Below are 20,823 nucleotides of genomic sequence, written 5' to 3'. Positions count from 1 at the left end.
CAAAATATATTAATTTTATATGAAACGTATAAACAAATATATAAAATATACCCTACTTTTTTAAATTTGGTAAACAAACAGAAAATTATGCTTACTTTTTTAGTTAATTAGTAGTCCATGCACATAATTATTAGAAGTGAATTTCATCTATCCGTCTAACCCACTTAATACACTGTAGGGCTGAAGGGAGCCAGAGCTCATCTAGCAGCATTGGACTAAGATCCAGTCTATTGATAGGTACACTGATTTATGTGACCACATCCACACTCATGTACTGTATACACCTACATACTATACAGCAGCATCAGGTGTAAAGCAGAATCCAATGCTAAATACTGAACCAGTTTATTGAAGAGTGTGCTCACTTACACCTACACTCAGTAAAACAAGACACATTTAAAAACAATGGATAATCTAATATGAATGTCTTTTGAACTTTAGAGAAGACTGGAGAAACCAAAGAAAAGCTCACTTGAGCAACACCACAGTAACAGAGATATTATAGAAGGTGAGAGGTGTGATTAGGTTTTGTTGCCATTTTTATGGACATGAGAGAAGTAACCATTTCAGAAAAGATTGCTACAGGTGTCGGAGAAATTTATTGACTCAGTTAAGCAAAGTCTGCAGAAATATCACTAACATGGATAGCTGGCACAACCTCTCAGAGAAGCTTAATACAAACAGTCAGAATTTCTGTCTCACACACACATGTACGTATCTATAGTTTTAATGTAGTTTTCTAATCCACAGTTTGTTTTCTTTTTATATTTTCACCACAACTTGGTGTTTTGCTGCTAGGGTGTTCTCCTGTTTAAGATAAGTATTGTTTTGAACATTTTGTCTGAACGTATGATTTGACGTGCCAGCTTTTATGGAGATGAATATGTTGAGTTGGGCTCCATACCTGTGTTTGCTTAGGGCAGTGGTTCTCAATCTGTGGGGGCCCCCCTAGGGGGGCGCAAAGTAACAAAAAGGGGGGCGTGAAGATGTGAAAAAAAGAAAACAAGAATTAAAAATATGAAAAATAAATAAAGAGTTAGATAAATGTTGATAAAAGTTAAGTAGGTATAATAAAATATGCATCTATGATATATCATTAATTAAAAAAGAACAAATTGGTATTAGTGGGCTCCTTTCAAAAAAACGTTAAACTGTTATGAAAACTCGGATCACAAATACTTAAAGGTTGAGAAACACTGGCTTAGGTTCCCCAAATCACTAAGTCTGACCAAGCAAATGTACTGTGCATGGACGGAAAGAAAGCATCCTACTGCTCATTTCTGGTACAATTCCTCCTATTCACCTGAAAAGTAACCAGTATAATGGTAGGATTCTAAGTGTTTCAATATTTTTTTTTAGCTTCTTTTATTTTTATTTATTTTTTTCTGAGTTTTCTAAAGAGAATTAATCTGTATAGTATATTTATTTCTTAGTAGTATTAGCCTTGGGCGGTATGGTGGCGCAGTGGTAGCGCTGCTGCCTCGCAGTTAGGAGACCTGGGTTCGCTTCCCGGGTCCTCCCTGCATGGAGCTTGCATGTTCTCCCTGTGTCTGCATGGGTTTCCTCCGGGCACTCCGGTTTCCTCCCACAATCCAAAGACATGCAGGTTAGGTGGATTGGTGATTCTAAATTGGCCCTAGTGTGTACTGTGTGTGTCCTGCAGTGGGTTGGCACCCTGCCCTGGATTGGTTCCTGCCTTGTGCCCTGTGTTGGCTGGGATTGACTCCAGCAGACCCCCGTGACCCTGTATTCGGATTCAGCGGGTTAGAAAATGGATGGATGGATTAAACAAAACATTGTGAAAGTTGGTGTTGCCATGTGTTATTTAGAGTCTCATAGTTTAGTTTTCTGTGATCTTTTTCTTATTCTTTAAATATTATTTTGTATGTTTTGTCAGTGATTATGTTTTTTTCTCCATTGAAAAATTATGTTTATCATTTATCTAGTAAATATGTATTGTTTATTTTTGCATTAGCATATTTTGCTTTTTTCCAGATCAAAAGTGATTGTCTGGCTGAGGGGAGTGTGGTGCCCCCCTGGGTTAATTGAGTGACATTGTCAAGGTTGGTGGGGAGGGGGTGGGTTTTACTGTGTAATCATCAGAGTGTCAGAGTATTTGATGAATCAAGCATGATCATTAATGCTTTTCTTCTGAGCAGAGGTTGTGGAAGTCATCCAATATCAGCTGCAATCCTCCTGCGATGCAGCTGCTGTGAACAGTGCGTGATCATCACGGTGGTGGGGCTCCCGTCCAGGGTAGGTGGCAGGCCACAGAGCACAGATTGTCATTACTCACATTAAAGGAATTCAGTATCCGTAGAAAGAGCCTGCTCTGACCTTTCTTGTATAGTTTCACTGTGTTATAAGACCACTCCAACCTATCACTGACGTGGACCCACAAGTGCCTGTAGGAGTACACCACCTCTACATCCACACCCTGAATAGCAACCAGACATAATGGCTCTTTGGTGTGCTGAAAGTCAATAGCTTGTTCCTTGGATTTGCTGATGTTAAGAAGCAGACAATTCTTTCTGTACTTTGAAAAAAAGTTCTGTACCTGACTCCTATATTCTGTCGCTTGCTCATTATTGATACAGCCAGTAAGTGCAGTGTAATCTGAGAATTTCTGGAAATTACATGACATGGTGTTATAGTTATAGGCAGGTAATTGTTTAGGTTAAAGAGATAAGGAGACAGGACTGTTCCTTGTGATACTACAGTGTTGCTCACATCCTTATCACAAACACAGTCTTTGAGTCTCAGAAACTGTAGTCTGCTGGATTGATAGTCCATTATCCAAGAGACCATAGACTCATTCACCTGCATATCTCTTAGTTTACTCTTTAACAGGGTTGGCTGGATGGTATTTGAAGCACTGGAGAAATCAAAAACATAGTCCCCACAGCGCTAACAACTTTGTCTAGGTGAGAATAAACCTTTAGGAGCAAATAGATAATTGCATTCTCAACTCAAATCTTTGTCCAATAAGCAATCTGCAGTGGGTCTTTATGGTGTGAGAAGTGTCATTGGTCTGTAGTCATTAGGCGAAGATGCACCTGCTTTCTTTGGAACAGGAACAATGCAGGATGTTTTCCACAGCAGTAGCACTTTCTGGAGCCTTAGGGGCAGACTAAACAGGTGACAGAGGTCACCCCAAAGCTGTTTAGCCAGGCTTTAAGATCCCAAGGACTGCCTCCATCTGGTCCTGTGGCTTTTCCTGTGTGTAACTTCCTCAGTTGTCTTCCCACTTGATCATCAGCTATTGACAGTGATGGTCAGAGGTGGACTCGTTACTGGCCATTTCAGTTAAAGTGGTAAGAGTTGTTGATGTAGTAGGGATGGTGTGGGAGGACTGGTCATTGGAAGAAGGTTCAGAGCATTAGCTCTACCCACATCTCCTTCTAGCACCTGCTACATAGTGCTTGAGTCCAGATCTTTCCAGACATCTTTCATGTTATTATGAATGCGTTTCTTTTTTATTTTAGCTTCGTAAGCTTCCTTTCCTTTACTCAGCTTATTCTTCAGCATCATGTATCCTTCAGAGCCTCTTTGTCACCAGGTTTGAATGCTGTCTTTTTCCCATTATGAATAGCTTCTTAGTAATCCAGGGTTTGTTGTTTGGAAAGCAGCGTACTATCTTTGAGGGTACCATTGTGTTGACACAGAAGTGAATGTAGTCTGTGATGTAGAGGCTGAGTTCTGCAATGTCATCCCCAGGTGACTTGCATATCATCATTTCCCAGTCTGTCACTTGGAAGCTATCATTCAGAGCCATTTCAAACTACAAGCTCCACATCCTCACTGTCCTGGTAGAAACAGGTTGCCATCTAATAACAAGCTTGTAGCTGGAAATAAGATGAATCAAAATGTGGTGAGATCTACTCAAAGACCCCAGTTTACACTTAAAGGCATCTTTAACATTTGAATAGAAAAGGTCTAGCTTGTTTTTTCCTTAAGTGGAGTATGCCACAAGCTTTCTTTGCCATTGTTTCTTCCAAAGTCACATGTCTGAAGTCACCACATATTATAACTGCAGGGTCAGAATGAGTCATCATTTAAGTGTTTCTGACAGACTTAATCGTTTTTGTTGCTGAGCCCTCATTTACTCTCGGGGGAATATAAGCATTAATAAGGATGATGTAACTTATCTCCCTGGGCAAATAATGTGGATGAATTCCAACAGCCAGAAATTCAAAGTCTGAACTACAAGCTGTGATTTTAACTGTAATATGCTCCCTCTAACACAATTTTTTTATTCACATAGATGACCAGTACTACTTCTGCCTTTTTTTCACACTGCAACGGGTCTGCTCAAATAAGATTACAGTAGATCTGTCCAGCTTTAAAACAGTGTCAGGTATATCAGGTTTAAGCCAGGTCTCTGTAAAACACAAAATGCCATGGTACATGTATACTCCATGACCCACTATTAGCACAGAATGTTCATCCATCTTATTTGAGAGCAACTGAATATTGGCCATTACAATGGACGACAGAACAGTTCTGAATCTTTTCATCTTGCTTATAGTTTTAACGCCAGTATGTCACCCTCACTGTTTTTGGACAAATAACTCTTGCGATACTGTGAAACTGAGTTACTTGTACTTTAATTTCATAAAATGTTGTGATAATATTAAGTTTTTCAATTTATTTTATTAATTTAAATGACAGGTACATGAAACAGGGCTGCCTTGGTTAAGAGTATAACTAGGCTGTCACCATCATTAAAAGGTACATGTTTGGCAGGAGGTTTAAATAAAGACTTACAATGCTCAGAATTTTAGTTAAATTTTAATATGATTATGTGAAGAAATAATATATTTTGCCTTTGGAAAATGTTAATGCACAACATAAATAAAGCTTGCTAACACAATCCGGTTCCTACCTTCTTTCTGAAATGGCACCCCTCAAGAATTCTGAGACATTCTTGTAAACAGACGTTTCCATAAGTATTGAATCCAAACACAACCTCAACATTCTCACATTTTGAATTCACCATTTTGTACCCAAATCCTTTATACTTTGTTGTCCCCGGTCCTTTCTCCAGGTTTCTATGCACAGGTCTGGCAGTGATGATTCCACACAAAGCAAAGAGGGTTACAGGGTGACATTTACAGCTTTGCCTAGGAAATCAAAAATGCTACAGCTGGCTCAGGGAAAAGGTTGGGCGCATGCACTGATACAGTGTGTTGCTGCAGCACCAGACAATGAACCACCTCAGGATTCCAAATTAGGACGTAAATGAGCACAGCCAAGCTATGGGTGATGCCTCAGCACCACACTAGTTTGAATGGAATAGAACAGTGTGAGGTTTCTTACAGTGGTTGGAGTAGCAATTCTGCCACCAAACTCCAAGTTCTCCCTGCAAGTTGAAAGATCTGCTTACAGGGCTGGATGCAGGCTCAGGAAAAAGATGTTACAAAAATTAGGTGACATCCTGACACAATTTACCCATCTTCTGTTTGCTACTTCAGGCATGATAATGCACCATGTCACAAAGTGATCTCACTGGTTTCATGAATATGACAAAGAGTTCAGTGGTCTTCGGTGGTCATTTATTTATTGAGGAAAATGATCGAATGTTATATATTTGTGAGTGGCCAAAGTATGTGAACCTCTAGGATTAGCAGTTAGTTTGAAGGTGAAATCAGAGTCAGGTGTTTTCACTCAATGGGATGACAGTCAGGTGTGAGTGGGCACCCAGTGTTATTTAAAGAACAGGGATCTATCAAAGTCTGCTCTTCACAACACGTTTGTGGGAGTGTATCATAGTACCAAAAAAGGAGATTTCTGAGGACCTCAGAAAAAGAGTTGTTGATGCTCATCAGGCAGGAAAAGGTTACAAAACCATCTCTAAAGAGTTTGGATTCCACCAATCCACAGACAGATTGTGTACAAATGGAGGAAATTCAAGACCATTGTTACCCTCCCCAGGAGTGGTCGACCAACAAAGATCACTTCAAGAGCAAGGTGTGTAATAGTCGGTGAGGTCACAAAGGACCCCAGGGTAACTTCTAAGCAAATGAAGGCCTCTCTCACATTGATGTTCATGAGTCCAGATGGAACAATGAATTCTGAATTGTATCAGAGAATTCTAAAGGAAAATGTCAGGACATCTGTCCATGAACTGAATCTCAAGAGAAGGTGGGTCATGCAGCAAGACAACGCCCCTGAGCACACAAGTCGTTCTACCAAAGAATGGTTAAAGAAGAATAAAGTTAATGTTTTGGAATGGCCAAGTTAAAGTCTTGACTTTAATCCAATCAAAATGTTGTGGAAGGACCTGAAGCGAGCAGTTAATGTGAGGAAACCCACCAACATCTCAGAGTTGAAGCTGCCTGTGTGCAGGAATGATCAAAAGTTACTGGAAACATTTAGTTGCAGTTATTGCTGCAAAGGGGGGTCACACCAGATACTGAAAGCAAAGGTTCACATACTTTTGCCACTTGCAAATATGTAATATTCGATCATTTTCTTTAATAAATAAATGACCAAGTGTAATATTTTTGCCTAATTTGTTTAACTGGTTTGTCATTATACTTTTAGGACTTGAGTGAAAATCTGATGATGTTTTATGTCATATTTATGGAGAAATATAGAAAAAGGGTTCACAAACTTTCAAGCACATCTGTATTTGTTTGATTAGCTAGCAGGCTTGATGTGAAAGAGGGTGTATTTGTGTGATTCACCTCAGGTTTTCATGTTTTATGTGATTTGGTCCTCTGCGTTTCTGCAGTTCATACTGTTAATGGATGAATGGAATATAACACTGTAATAAATCAGTAGATGGCAGCAAAGTACCAAAGTTTACATTAACCAATGTAGTGGATTAGGTTTCAAAGTTCATTAGATAGGATAACATTGAGCCAGGGGTGTCTAGAAAATCCAAAGGGTTTGTCTAAACATTTGAAGCAACTCACTTTACAGTGCCCTTGGAAAGCCTTGAAATTTTACAAACAGGCTACATATGGCTTTATTTTAGGGGAGCTTTATATCGTCCTCTTTCTCTGTTTGCTCTCACTGTTTTAGTAAGAAGAAAAACAATTTTAACAAGAGCAGACGGTTCTTTCCCCTGTAACCTATAAATTGCTGCTCATCTAGCATTTGCAAACTATCCAGTTGAAGTTGAAGATCATCAAATTGCAATCATCCACTTCAGTACTTGTTAGTTTATTACAGTTCCCTGTGGTTCAAGATCCATTTAGATAGGCTTTTTGTTTGGTCTGTTTACTTTGATATTTCACCCCTATTGCTTATCATCCACTGTGTGTATTTATTAATGAATACACTTTTTAGAATACTTTGAATCTTGCTCTTTGAGCATTATTCTAGTTTGGAAAACATTTTGAGATACTATTTCTCATCGTACTAAATGGCAGGATACATATCATGAAGTCATTCAGAGGTCTTAGAGCAGTTTTATGCTGCACCTTTATAGTGAACAGTGACTAGTCCCTGTCAGTTTGATCCTGGAATTGTCGATAACACGTTCAATGGTGAACTGGGCAAATCAGGACACACACAGTCACCAAGAGTTGGCGAAGCAAGTGCATAGTACTTTTATTTCAAACGAAGAAGTTGTCCAAAATGGCAGTGCCGAAATTCTTCTTAAATATATAATACAGAAAAACAATGTGAAATGTGGAGGTTAAACAATCGATATATAAATCCACTAAAATGAGGTTAAAATTCAGGCAGGTCTTCCTTTATAAACAGTTTTTAAGACCCAAATGTCTCCTCAGCGTATCCCATCAGGACCTTCCAGCGAGAGGAGACAGATGCAGTCAAACTTTAATCCCGGGTTCGGGTTCCCATCGCCAAACCCTTAGTTTCTGCAGGACACCCCGCTGAACCGTACTCGGTACTCACGTCTCTCTTAACCACTCCTTCGATAGCGCATGGCTCCTCCTACTCTACCGTGGTGCTCAATTGCAGCGGCCCTTCTTGAGCGCCAGTCCTCTGCTCGTTTCATTCTGGAACATACCCAAGACTGCCCGCCTCCTCTGCATACTACATGGGCTGCTCACCATTTAGCCTCTTCTTTCTGTGCTCTTTTAACCTCCGGTATCCATTCTCCTTCTTTGTAAAAGATGAGTGAAGCTATTGAAACCGTGAGTTCTCCTTTACTTTTCCTATTCTCTTGTGCACCGAGCGTACATCACTTTTATTTCTTCACCTCCTTCCCTTTCTCGCCCCAGCTAATACATTTACCTTGCGCAAGGAAAATGATCAATTAATAGATCATAAAGAAATAAACCGAACTATATACAGTAACAAAATTATTTATATCTATACTTTAAAAGTGTTAAATCAAACTACTATCTAAAATATAGATCTTACACTTCTTTCTTTCTTTCTTTCTTTCTTTCTTTCTTTCTTGTGTGCCACTATCCTATCGGGGAGAGACAAGACGCTGAGCGTCAGTGGAGAACATCTGAATTGACTGTACGACCGCGCAACAGGCAATCAACTGGCTAAACTCCTCGCGACTGCGGAACGGAGTGCCGGACCCACAAGTCAGAGCCTAGCTGCACTGCTATTCATGTAAAATGCACAGTCGACATGGACTCCGCAATGGACATCATCAGAGGTATGTAGTAAAATATTATGAAAACTCTTATTGTATAATTATTATTATAGTGTAAGGTGTCCTCAGCATAGTGGAAAAGCTCGTGACCCAGTGATGCTCAGAGCTGTGTATTCAGGATCTCTTTGAGAAGTTTAGCCCTGACCAACTGATCTAAGAGAAGCAGCAATAGAAACGAACTTCCGTTCAAATGAGAATCTTTAAAGCCTGCAGAACTAGGTGTATTTTTTTTGCCAGAAAAATCTATACAGTCTGATCAGGCTTTGGCTAAAAACGCTTCAAAGAACCACCATGGGCACTCAAAACCCATAAAAAGAAGAAAGGGTGTTAAGTGCAACCTATTGAGTAACATGGAAAATTGCCCCTCTTTATAATCAGCATCAACATGCATTTTATTACTGATTTGTATTCCTGTATAATTTAGCCAGATTATATTTACTCCTGTGCATATGTGTAGCACACATTCTTGTTATTTTTATTGTGTATATATACATTATGTTGTATGCTAAATACTTTATATTTTTTATATATTTATTTCTTGTATTGTATATTTGGCAGCTTTTCTGAGAAACCATGAAAGAACATATTTCATTGTACTATGTACACATGACTTGGCATTAGTATCTAAAATGTCTTCTCCACATAACATTCAGATTAGCTTTTTATTGTTGTGTCTGGACAAAAATGCATTTGCATGTTCCCTTGTGTAAAAAGTGGCTGTTATTAATTTCCATCTGTGTTCAAATGTGGTTTAGATGATATGATCACAATCCAATTACAAGTACATTTGTATCCGGTTTTAATCTGCTATCCCATCATGAGCAGATCACTGAAAATGCTGACACCTTTGAGTCAGACTAAACCAGGCAATGGCATATGGCTATTGGGAGATGAAATGCCATTTAACTAGTGGGGAAAGATTTGAAAGTTTTGTGGGCTGAAAAACACTGGCTAGATGGACTTAGCCCTAACTCTATGCATTGGTTTGGTTTTGAGTTTTCCTTTTTATGGAGAAGTGGTCTCTTTCTCTGATTCTGGAGTTGCTCCAAAGAATAGGTCTGTAGAAGAACTATAATGCTCACATCACAGACACCATGCGTATATTTGGTCTCTTGTACTTTCAGATACTTATAAATGAGAAAATAATGTAAATCCCAATATAAAAAACACTTATAAAATAATTGTTGTTTTGGATAATTTGTTACGAAGAGGCAGAGGCAAAGCTAGAAATTGTGCAGAGTGAAGTTCTAAAACTTTTTGTGGACCAGAAGGTGACTTTTGGGGGTGATTGCCCTTGAAATTTAGGCAGCTTGATTCATTGTCGATTGATTTAGGTCTGGGGTGAGTTCCTTTGAGGTGAGCAGCTCAAATGATTGACAATTGATGATAAACGTAAATCAAATAGAAAAAATTTGTGGGAGCCCAGCCCCCCAAAGCCAAGAAGTATGCATTTATATTTCACTGGGGTCTAGGGAAATGACTACAGTTAGAAGGGCAGGGTTCTGGAATGTTCAGCAGAGCGAGTGCATTTAGCTTAGTCTAGGATCGCAGTGCGTTGGGTCCTCACTGCCTTTCCCATCACATCCCCATGGGACAAAAAAAAAATCAGTCTGTATTTGCAGCTGAAACAGAACATTTAATTACAGATCTTTATGCTGATTTATCTACGGATTATAGAATGTAGGTTACATGAGAAAGCATTTTGTGAAAAGTAACGAGGAAAATTGTATTGAACTATATTATTTATTTCACAATTGAATAATTAAAGTAAATCACATCAAAAAACAAATATAAGAAGTACAATGTTTTGAAGGCTTTTGTCACATATTTCACATGTAGGCAAAGACGTGTACATTGTGGCCTACTGACACTCAGTATGTTGACTTACAATACATTGCTCTTAATATATTTTTCAAGTTTAGTTTAGTTATTGTATCACCTTGTTGTAATATTATAAATATCACAAGAAAGTTCATATTTTTAATAGTCATTATCATGCAGCAGAAGTGCAAAAGATTTATGATCATCGTACTTATAAATAATTACACAGGAAGCAAAAGCTTTAGCAGTTACCTAATCAAAAATTTCAAGGCTATTAGAGAAATGAATAAATCAATCATTCACACAAGCTGTAAAGTGTTTTACATTATACATTACAAGAGCACTACAACATTTGTACAAGCCTTGATCATTTTAAACCAAATGATGATATGTGTTTATAAACATGAGCTTTTAAATAAATCTTTGTTGAATGGCAATCAGTGCAGTGAATAGAAGAGTCACTAGCAGAAGGAGTTTGTCTTCCTTGGTTCCTTGACAACCTAAAATAAAAGAAAGCAAAATTAGTTCCATTCACAGAGGGCGGAATTAGGTCTGCTTTGAGTTTCACGTTAATGAGTGTGTTCATTGGTGGGATTTGGCACTCTTGATCTGAGGTGCGGAATCATCTCCAAACTGATCCTTTATTTAGTGACTTTTGAGAGAGCATTCTCTCTTGAAAAGGATCTGTTCAGAATATTTATTTCAAAACATACATAAATCTAAGATAAGCACACTAGGCCTGTGCTTAACTTTCTCATATGTTTTATCATATATAAAGAACAATTGTATGTGGGGCTGTCTATTTATTTTGTTTTTTTTTTTCTTTTTGTGTAGAGGTTGAATTTTTTTTTTGCTGTCAAGTATGTTTGGGATTGATGTGATTTGGTGAAAGAGTGAATCTTTGATTTGAAGCGTAAACTTTAATATACATAATTGTATTAAAAGAATAAGAGCAAATGCGTTTGTACTGCTATTCACATTATGAGAATGTATGATGGTGTAGTGGTAAGCGCTCTGCCTTACATATCCGGTTACTAATGGTACAAATCTCTTGCCCAGTTATTGTCCATGTACAGTTTGCACATTCTCTCCATGTCTGCATTGGTTTTCTTATCACATTCACTAAAATGTGTGGGTTAGGTTAGTTCCAAATTAAAGCAGTGTACTTAAGAGGACCCTACAATGTGCTCAAACACATTGTCCAGTCCTCATTCACAGATTGCTACCTTTGTTGCTGGGATAGGCTTCAGCCTCTGCAACCCTAAATTGTATTAGAAGAGAACAAAAATGATGTAATATTGTAATTTAATATTGTCAGCTCAGTTCTGCTCTTTCTCTTACTATTTTTAATATCATTCTTTCCACGTTTATGCTGTAGCTGCATTTGACTTGTATATCTCCTTTCAACACTTGATATTTAAAATCTGTCACATACATTTCCAAGCTCATCAGCAATACTGCATTTCTAAGATTCTGTATTTGGTACCTTGTCATAATCTAGTCTCATCTGAATGTTCAAGGGAAGGACATTTAGATGTGACATCAAGAGGGAACTCACAAGTCTTATGTTTATATAGGAACAAAAAAAAAGTTTTTTATGCAGTACTACTGTTTTATCTGCACCGCTGGAGAGATGAAAGATTTTGTGACACAGTGATGGGGTTTTATATTGTACCTTAGCCACAATATCTGCTTAGGAAGGTACAAAAGATAATGAAAACTAACCTTTGCTTGTAGAAGAGCTAGGACTAGCAGTGCTGCCTGTGCTTCCTCCAGTCAAACCAATTCCAAGACTGGCCAGTTCTGCCTGGGTTCTGCTTTGGATCCAGTTTTGAATGGCTGTAGTATTCTGGAATGTTGCCAGGCCACCAAGGTTGCTACCAAGAAGACTTTTAACAACTGATGCATTGAGTTGCTGCAAAAGTGAAAATGTGTATATTTCAGCCTTCTAAGAATTTTTGAGTAGAATACTGAAGAAGAGGTCACATAAAGAAGAATGAATAAGTGGGTTTAGAAAATGAATAGATGGAATAACGAAAGAGAAATTTAGTTTGAAATTCAGTTTTATCTAAATGTATTATTCTATATATGTATTTGAAGAAAGATTTATCTTTTTCTTCCATAAAATGTGTCAGGATATTGCTGTTGTGCTTAACTAATAGGTAGTTGTATTGCTTTTGTATACAAACAAAGCAAGATACTAAAACTTGTTCTTGTGCTGTTTATTGGCCTATAATAAAGGCTGCTTGGCAGGTGCACTTAGTTGCAAATTTCAGTTTGCAGTTAGTTGCATTCAAATTGAAGATTACTGGCACATTCTTTGACAGCTACAAGTGTAAAACAAAATGTGTTTTGGGATTACTTTGGTCAGCATGTTAAATCCATTGTAAACACATACGTTTACACGTTTTTCAGCCAGGTGTTTAGTGTGTTCAATGTGTTGTTTGAGCTATCAGAATAAGCCAGACATTGTATACTGTGACAACCTGTAGTTAAACTTAATAATGTTTGGTGCCAGCTACATATTAAGGGAGCACATGTTCATTGGAAGAGTTTCTGGGTCACTTAATTACCCTGTCGAAAAAGCAGGAATTCACACTGACAACTGAGAAGGAGAAGGAAGAAAAGCAGGGGAGAAACAAGATGTGACAAGAAAGGATAGTGGTGAGAGTGGTGGATGGAGAGGAACAGGTTCAAGGAAGTAATCGGAGCTACAGAGTGAAGCATGCAGGAAGTAAGAATAAAGAAGAGAAGGGCAGAAAGGTGGTATTTTTTATTTTAGCAGTGGTCAAAACAGCAGGCCATGGAAGGGTTAGTCACTATTTTACCCTTATACTGTTTCAATAAAAAAGGTTGACAACTTTTGCTTAGAAATTCTGTGTCTTAATACTTTACATGAAAATAGAATTACCTGTAAAACAGCTGGGTCAAGACTTGAAAAGACTGGGATACTCATGCTAACATTATTATTAGCAAGCTGCAGGATATCATTTAAAGGTGCTCCACCTGAAAAAAGAGCAAAATTAAACACTGAAATGTCACTTTTGCAAAACTAATTTCAAGAGTCATAGTAGCTTTTGAATCAGTTTGTCATCACTTGAACACGAATAAACAGACTTTCAAAATGCATGCAAAATTCCAATGAAAAAAATATCCTTCATTAAATGTAAATCAGATGAATTTAGTTTGAAATACAACATTTTGCTATGTTTATATATTTGCTTTGTTTAATACATTCACTACATTTGTATATTTAATTCGATGGCTTTCTTGGTAGTAGAGTTGATATAATAGCATTCACTCCTTACAGCTGTATACTGTATCTGTGTGCATATGAGCATGCTTGAGATTATATAGGATTTTGTTCTAAGCCAACCTGAAAAAAGTTTACTGAAAACAAGCTCTTTATAATATGATAATATAAAATTAAACGTATGGCAGGGCTAAACAGTATAACACAAATGGTTGATTTAATAAATGCAAAGAAACCCTAGCTGTCACCCTCTCAGAAATATGTTCAATATTCTATAGTCTTTTGGCTTCCTGAAAAATGTAACCATGGGTCCATTGTTATAATCCAACATACTGTCTAAATGGCTCCATATACAGTAAACATTATATAAAGCTGACACTTTATGCAGGTTCCATTCTTAAAATCCTATGGTTTGCTCTGTTTTACAACTGCTACTTGAAAAAAGGACACTTCTTCAAAGAGGTTAATTTTGGCTTCCCTTATGATTTTCTTTTTGGCCCAGAAACATAAGGTGGCAACTACTGGCCATGTCCACCTCTCCTCTTCTTTACTGTGTGCCAGGAAAGACACTGGATCTTATTTGAACATCTATCAGTGGCTAAATATGATGCTTACAATACATTTAATTTTTTTTTTTTAAGGCATATCATTTATTAAGAGTGTTATTTTGTGTACAAATTATATCTAGAATATGACCAGCTCTAGAATAGATATTATAAAAGCTCACATTTTCTTAACAAGCCTGAACTGGGAAAAACATGAAATTACTTAAAGTGGACACTGCATAAACCCACTATAATTGAAATATATTCCAAAATGTAATTTGGCCATGTGCAAAACAGTTGTTTAAAAGAGTGGTCCTAAATTTTGGGGTTTGTGCAGTTATGTGGCACTTTCTTATATCCACCTATCAAAGAGTACAGTACATACAAGCTGCATCAGTCATCATGCTCTTTTCAATTTGACACTTGGCTCCACCCATCTGATCAAATTATAGCAATTATTTCAATAAGAGTTTTTTTTCCTTTTTGCTGATATGAAGTAAAAAAAGACCTGCTGGGTTTAGCCCAAAATGCTGTGCCTTGGAGTGTCATACATGTTTCACCATTTTGGTTAATTTTGTGTGATTGAGAACAGATGACACTTGGCTTATTAAGGATTCTGGCAATGCGACTCCAGCTATGCTGTACTTTAATTACTTTTACTTACCAAGGTAGGATTTTATCAATGTATAGTATTGCTGTTGCCCACTTGTTGCATTACTGAAGCCTTGTTTACAAACAGTGTACAAAGCCTGCTTTTGAGCGATTGGACATGATGAAACATCCAGTGGAGGGGACACTTTTCTGCAAAAAACAAAAGTGTTTTGTTATGATTTTTTGGTATCTGGCTTATTTAGTTAAATTTTCTTTTAGGTTAAGCTTCTAAATGGCATCCTGCATTACCAGTAAAATATCTTGCTTTAATTTTAGTTCTAGCTTTGCTCCTTTAAGGTGTTATGCCCGATGGAAAAGGCAAGTGAATTTTTATAAAGGAACTAGAAGAAGAGACAAAGTCATTATGCCAAACTAAAGTCTAAACCCAAATCCAAAAGGTATTTAGGTTAAAAAAATAAGCAAAGCACACACCAATAAGTAAAATATTTACCGACACCAGGAGGTGTGTGTGTCACGGTCATTTATTTTGTTGACCCACTGATATTGCATATTGTGACCTCCTGTCATTACATGGTGACAACCACCATTAGAATAGTATACAGAGTCTAAAAAATGGCAGCAAGAATGAAAAACACACAAGTGTTGAAAACAACACAAAATATTTTCATTTCATGCATAAAGTCTCAAATAAACACATGGAAAATGTGGAAAAAAATGAAAACAAATCCAATTAATAATGTAAAGTGTGAAGTAGGCTTTTGTGATTTTGAATATTAAAGTGTACTTACTGCATCTCTGTGGAACTGATGGCTGCAAGCTGAGTGGCAGTTGCAGAACACAGATTATTACCACCAATGGCATTAATTGCAGTTGAATCCAGAGCATTGTTGCTGACACTTAAATACCTTGCAATTATGGCACCACTCTGTGGGAATGAAAAGAAAATACAAGAAATATAACATGTTAAGGTTCACCCAGTGGTGTAATTGTTCTTGTGATTTAATGTTTTACTTGTGAACTGGAACTGAACATCTTATTTTTTGCTTTTATTTGTGTTAAAGAGCAGATAAATATTAATGCATATTTTAGTGCGTGCCTTGGTAAGCAGAGGTATTGTGGACATATATGAGCGGTACAAAACAAGAGGCTTAGCAAAAATGCTGTTCAAATTTGAGCAGAGAATTTTGTAGTGGAATTTCTATAGCGACTGCAACATTTAACACCGAAATAAAAATTGTTCAGTTTACAACACAAAAGAGAGCAGAAAAAGTTCAGAGTGCCATCTGAGCTTGTTTAGAAGCAATACATTTTATGCAAGTAACAAAATGGATAAATAATTGATATACTTGTCTTCAACTGTAAACTGTGCTGGAATGATATATCTTTTTTTTACCATCTGTAGTGTGATGTATTTCTTATATAAGTTAAAAACTTTTGTGAAACCTTTGTGAAAAAACATAGCCTTATGTCAATTAGCTAATACAGAATACGCATGCTGTGAATAAAAATCATCCTTATTGAAGGACAAAATGTATTGCATTCTATTTTGAAAAGAATTTATTACAAATACAAAACATGGCTTGACACTATTATACTGGAGGAATTACAAAATTATGGTTAAATAAGAGTGATCAAAAGGAATATAACCTCAGTTGCTATACATCTTTTAGGAAAGACATGATATGTGAATAATAATATTCAGGGTAAAGAGATCAATGCAGGAGAACAGATTCCATCACAATCACTGTGGCTTAGTCTAGTAAGGAAGCAGTCCAGAGATTCAGTGACTGGAGTCCGCCAGGCCACCAAAATGCAGAGAGACAGTAGTGTGCGCCCATGAAGGCCAGTCTCATAATGAGATATAGCCAGCAACTCCGTACAACTAGTCTGCGATTTGCTCTGATAAAGTCAGACTGGTTTGATTTTATCTTTAGTCGTGGGGCAGGCTCTGTGTGCATGACAGATGTCAACCAATGAATGTTCAGAAAGTACAATTCATAAAAAGTAGTGACGAGGAATAAAGAAGGTGGAGGCTTTGGAACTAATAAACAGAAGCAAAGCTCGTCCATCTGTTCTGTGTTTTACGTACCATGACAAAATGAGAACAAAACGTTTGCTGCTGAATTCGCTGTGGCTCTTAACCCTTCGTACAATGCCAGCTTTATCAGGCAGCACACTATTGGTTGTCAGAAAAAGGGCTGTACTGGACAGTTGGCATGTGATTACTAATGTGACATTACCAATGATTTTCAGTTGTTTAAACTGATATGGGTGTTGGCAAATCTGATACATCCCATGACTAGAGGTTGTGTTATGTGACATTAGCTTTAGAGAGCAGATTCCAACTCAAGTGATGTAAAAAACACTTTTATATTGTACCCGGATGTGCTCCAGGTACTCGTTGATGGTCTTCCTGCAGCACTTTCTGGTGTGGCGGAAGTGCTGCATGGGCATCCGGAAGCACTCCAGATGTAGCTGGTTCCTGTTCCGGCAGCACTTCCTGGTGTGGCGGAAGTACTGCAGTCCCTGGCTCTGGAACCATCCAGGCTCACCCTGGTGGAGGCCACGGGCCCCAACAGGGTTGAGTTTCCAAGCTCTGTTCCCGTGGCCCCAACACCCACCAGAGTGGCTTCCCTCTCGTGTTCCAGGGGAGTTACTGATCCTCTCTCGGTCCTTCCACTCTCTGGGTTTTCTGGCTGGGCATGAGCCCCAGCTGTCCGCCACATCTGATATTGGGACATCTTAGCTATTAACTAACTAAATGAGCTTGAAGAACTGAATAGCCTCCTCTCATTAGTCTTACTTCTTATGTTCTTCTTGTGAAAAAAAAAAAGTGCTGACGCTTGTCTAAATTCAGTAATGTAAACTTTACACATTATTTCTATAAACAAATATTACCTGTGAAGCATTCCATGCACCATCAGCAGGATTTAGTAAAGCAGTCAGAGTATCCTGTGAAGTGATATTCCATGTATTGATGTCAGTTACAGGTGCCTGTCTTGCGATAGAGCGAAGAAGCTGGAGCTGACTTTCAGGAATTCCAGAGGGATATGCCTGGAAATAACAACAGATTAATCTATTTTATCTGAAGTCAGTCAGTACTAGATTACTACAAATAACTATTACATATTCGGTGAATCTGGAGAAAGCTGGCTTTTTGAACATGTAGACATAAAAAAATTAGGATATATGCAGATTATACTCTGTTTCAAATTACATTTTTTTCAAGGTAGTACAGTATTCATTCTCAGATACAATCTACATCCTCATATGTATCATAACATTCTCTTACATACTTAACCTAAGCTTTGCATGAGTCAGTATTTATCCCATACAGAAGGCAGGAATCAACCCTACATAGCTCACCAGTTCATCGCAGAGCTCATTCACACACACACACTCATACTGGGCTAACTTAGAAGTGTCATTTAACTTAACACACAAGTCTTTAGGGATGTTAGAGAAAAACTGGAGTATCCAAAGGAAATCCCACAAAGAAACAGAAAAGGCATTCACACTCCACCCAGATGGTGATTAAAAAGCAGGATTCAAAGCCTGGATGCTGGAGCGATAGGGCAGCAGTACTATCTGTCATACAGATCTATTCATCTGCAGGATACAAAAAAGTCCTTTTGTTCACAGTTTAAAAAAATGCAGTGAAATTACTTTTTATACTTAAGAAAAAAACATAAATTCTTCATTCTTTTTTGCTTTACTAAATAATACTGGATCAAGAGAAATCTTTTATCAAGAACATAAAATTGCAGGACAGATTTTTACTTTACCTGCTTTAAACTGTTGTAAACGATTAGCTGATAACTTGGAACAAGAACAGCACTGGCTAGAGCTGCCAAGTTGTTTTGCACTGTTTGGGGGTCCAAACAATAAGAGAATTGGGTAGAGTCATATGAGGCTGGGAATGATGCTGAGTTAATTATGCTGAGTGTTATATTCCCCACTGTACAACCTTTGAAACAAAAGGAGACATTATTAATCTTGTGGCAATTAACAATATTATGTTCTGTATGAAATATATTTGTCTTTTTTGCTGCATTATTAATTACTGATATCTGTTCTAGACATATACAACACTTGCTGCCTTAGGAAGGCAGACAGTATAAATTAAGACCACAACCATTCTGTAAAGCATTTTTTTCTCACTCCTCTCTTCTGGCAAACGGTACAGGAACATTGGCACTTACACCAATAGATTCAGGGATATAACAATTGTGAATACATGTGTATTGTATTTATTACAGTGCTTCTCAGACTGGGGGGTTGCAGAATAAGTTGTTTGATTTGAAAATTCTTTTATAGTCTTGAGGCATATGAGGACCTTGAGTGCAAAGTACCACAACAATAGTGACCAAAACCTCTTGAAGTGAAGTTTCTTACCTGCACCACGTCTTGCTCTTGGAGATGTAGAAAAGATATTCTGGAAAAGGCCAACGATCAATGAATTGCTCACTTTGTTGCTTTTCAGTTGTGGCAGGAAAGTTCCAAGAAAGGTAACAATGTCCGACTGTTGAAACATTATATTTCAGTAGAGGAAAATTGCAGTTCAGTTAAAGGCTTGAATAACATATACTCAGTCGTTGTATTTTTTACTCTAACAAATGTAGTTTAATGTGGTTAAAACTGTACTTTTTGTAGGATATGTACCTTTATTAATATAGACATGGCTTCAACTAGAACATAGTCTTCAATAAATCATTGTTTTGCTTTTGTTAACATTGGTGTGAACAGTGACAGAGAAGAATGAACCCAACAAGTCCTAAACATGACACCTTTTATCCACTTTTGTCTCATATCATGATTAACATTCTCCTAAAAATTTTTCTTTGCAAGGTTCACTGAAACATGTGCAGCACAAGTACCCAATCTACTTTACAAATGTGGCAAGGATTTGACCTCCCCAATAATGCAAGTCTTGCTCCCCTTTTCCTTTATTTTTGATGCAAAAAAGAAATGTAAAACAGTAGACTTGCAAAATATTTGCCCTCCTGCTTCTCCGATTAGCATCATTGTGTATGTAGAAAATTTAAGCCATGTCTTGTAAAGAGAAGCTCAGGTGGAGGTCACACATATAATTTTAGACACTTACTAGAATATATTCAAATGAACTCACGTAATTCTTACAGAGTACTCCTCTTAGAATAGGTTCAAAACACATTGAGTTAGCATAGGACAAAAAAATCAAATTCAAACTACTTTTGAATGCATGCAAGCTGACATGTTTTTAATGTACAGTACTAGAATAATAAAATAATCTATATACTTTATCTCAAGGGATCTCAAGAGGAGGAATTTGGGAAGAATAGGTGATTACTGACATAAACTACTTAAGATGATATAAACAAAGAATGTACTCTGTGAACTGTTGATGTGACTTAATGTGCATGGCGCTAGGTCCAATAGGAGGAAGACAACAAAAACAGCATTGTTCAGTTAGCTTACTCACATGTCATAGCACTGTACATCACATATGGTCAATGTTCGTTAAATATATATTTTATTTGAAGGAAACACCCAAATAAAAATGTGTACAGTAAATGGTGTACATGTTGTTTTTCCAGTGCTATGAAATTGAGAATATACAGTAAAACTTAAAGTTCCTAATTTTTGTAATTATTAAGATTACATTATTTGGGTGTGATCAACAGGATTAGGAATTAGTTAGTGCATTAGAGGGTCAGCTCAGATTGGACTGTTGGGAGACAAAGCCAAAGAGACGAGATTGCATTGATTTGGACATGTGCAGAGGAGAGATGCTGAGTATATTGGAAAAAAGGATGCTAAGGATGGAGCTGCCAGGAAAGAGGAAAAGAGGATGGCTTAAGAGGAGATTTATGGATGTTGTGAGAGAGGACATGTACGTGATGGGTGTTACAGAGCAAGATGTAGAGAACAGAAAGATATGGAAAAAGATGATCTGCTGTAGTGCCCCCTAATGGGAGCAGCCATAAAAAGAAGAATTACAAGAAGAATAAGATTATGTTTAGTGC

General features: G+C 37.4%; 1 protein-coding gene across 1 annotated transcript in view; it reads right to left on the bottom strand.

The window, feature by feature from the left end:
* Nucleotides 1–10,202: 10,202 nt before the first annotated feature.
* LOC120542657 overlaps nucleotides 10,203–20,823 on the bottom strand; it is a 61,169-nt gene continuing 50,548 nt past the window's right edge. The window contains exons 31-38 of the mRNA XM_039775258.1: nucleotides 19,214–19,340; nucleotides 18,604–18,785; nucleotides 17,717–17,872; nucleotides 15,607–15,743; nucleotides 14,871–15,007; nucleotides 13,320–13,414; nucleotides 12,134–12,323; nucleotides 10,203–10,908 (exon numbers count right to left, since the gene is read on the bottom strand). Coding sequence (XP_039631192.1) covers nucleotides 10,820–10,908; nucleotides 12,134–12,323; nucleotides 13,320–13,414; nucleotides 14,871–15,007; nucleotides 15,607–15,743; nucleotides 17,717–17,872; nucleotides 18,604–18,785; nucleotides 19,214–19,340 — 1,113 coding nt within the window. The 3' untranslated portion in view covers nucleotides 10,203–10,819. The remainder of the gene's footprint in view (nucleotides 10,909–12,133; nucleotides 12,324–13,319; nucleotides 13,415–14,870; nucleotides 15,008–15,606; nucleotides 15,744–17,716; nucleotides 17,873–18,603; nucleotides 18,786–19,213; nucleotides 19,341–20,823) is intronic.

The sequence above is a fragment of the Polypterus senegalus genome, chromosome 13 (assembly GCF_016835505.1).
Source record: "Polypterus senegalus isolate Bchr_013 chromosome 13, ASM1683550v1, whole genome shotgun sequence".
Taxonomy (NCBI): Eukaryota; Metazoa; Chordata; class Cladistia; order Polypteriformes; family Polypteridae; genus Polypterus; species Polypterus senegalus.
This window is presented reverse-complemented; position numbering and strand designations above follow the sequence as displayed.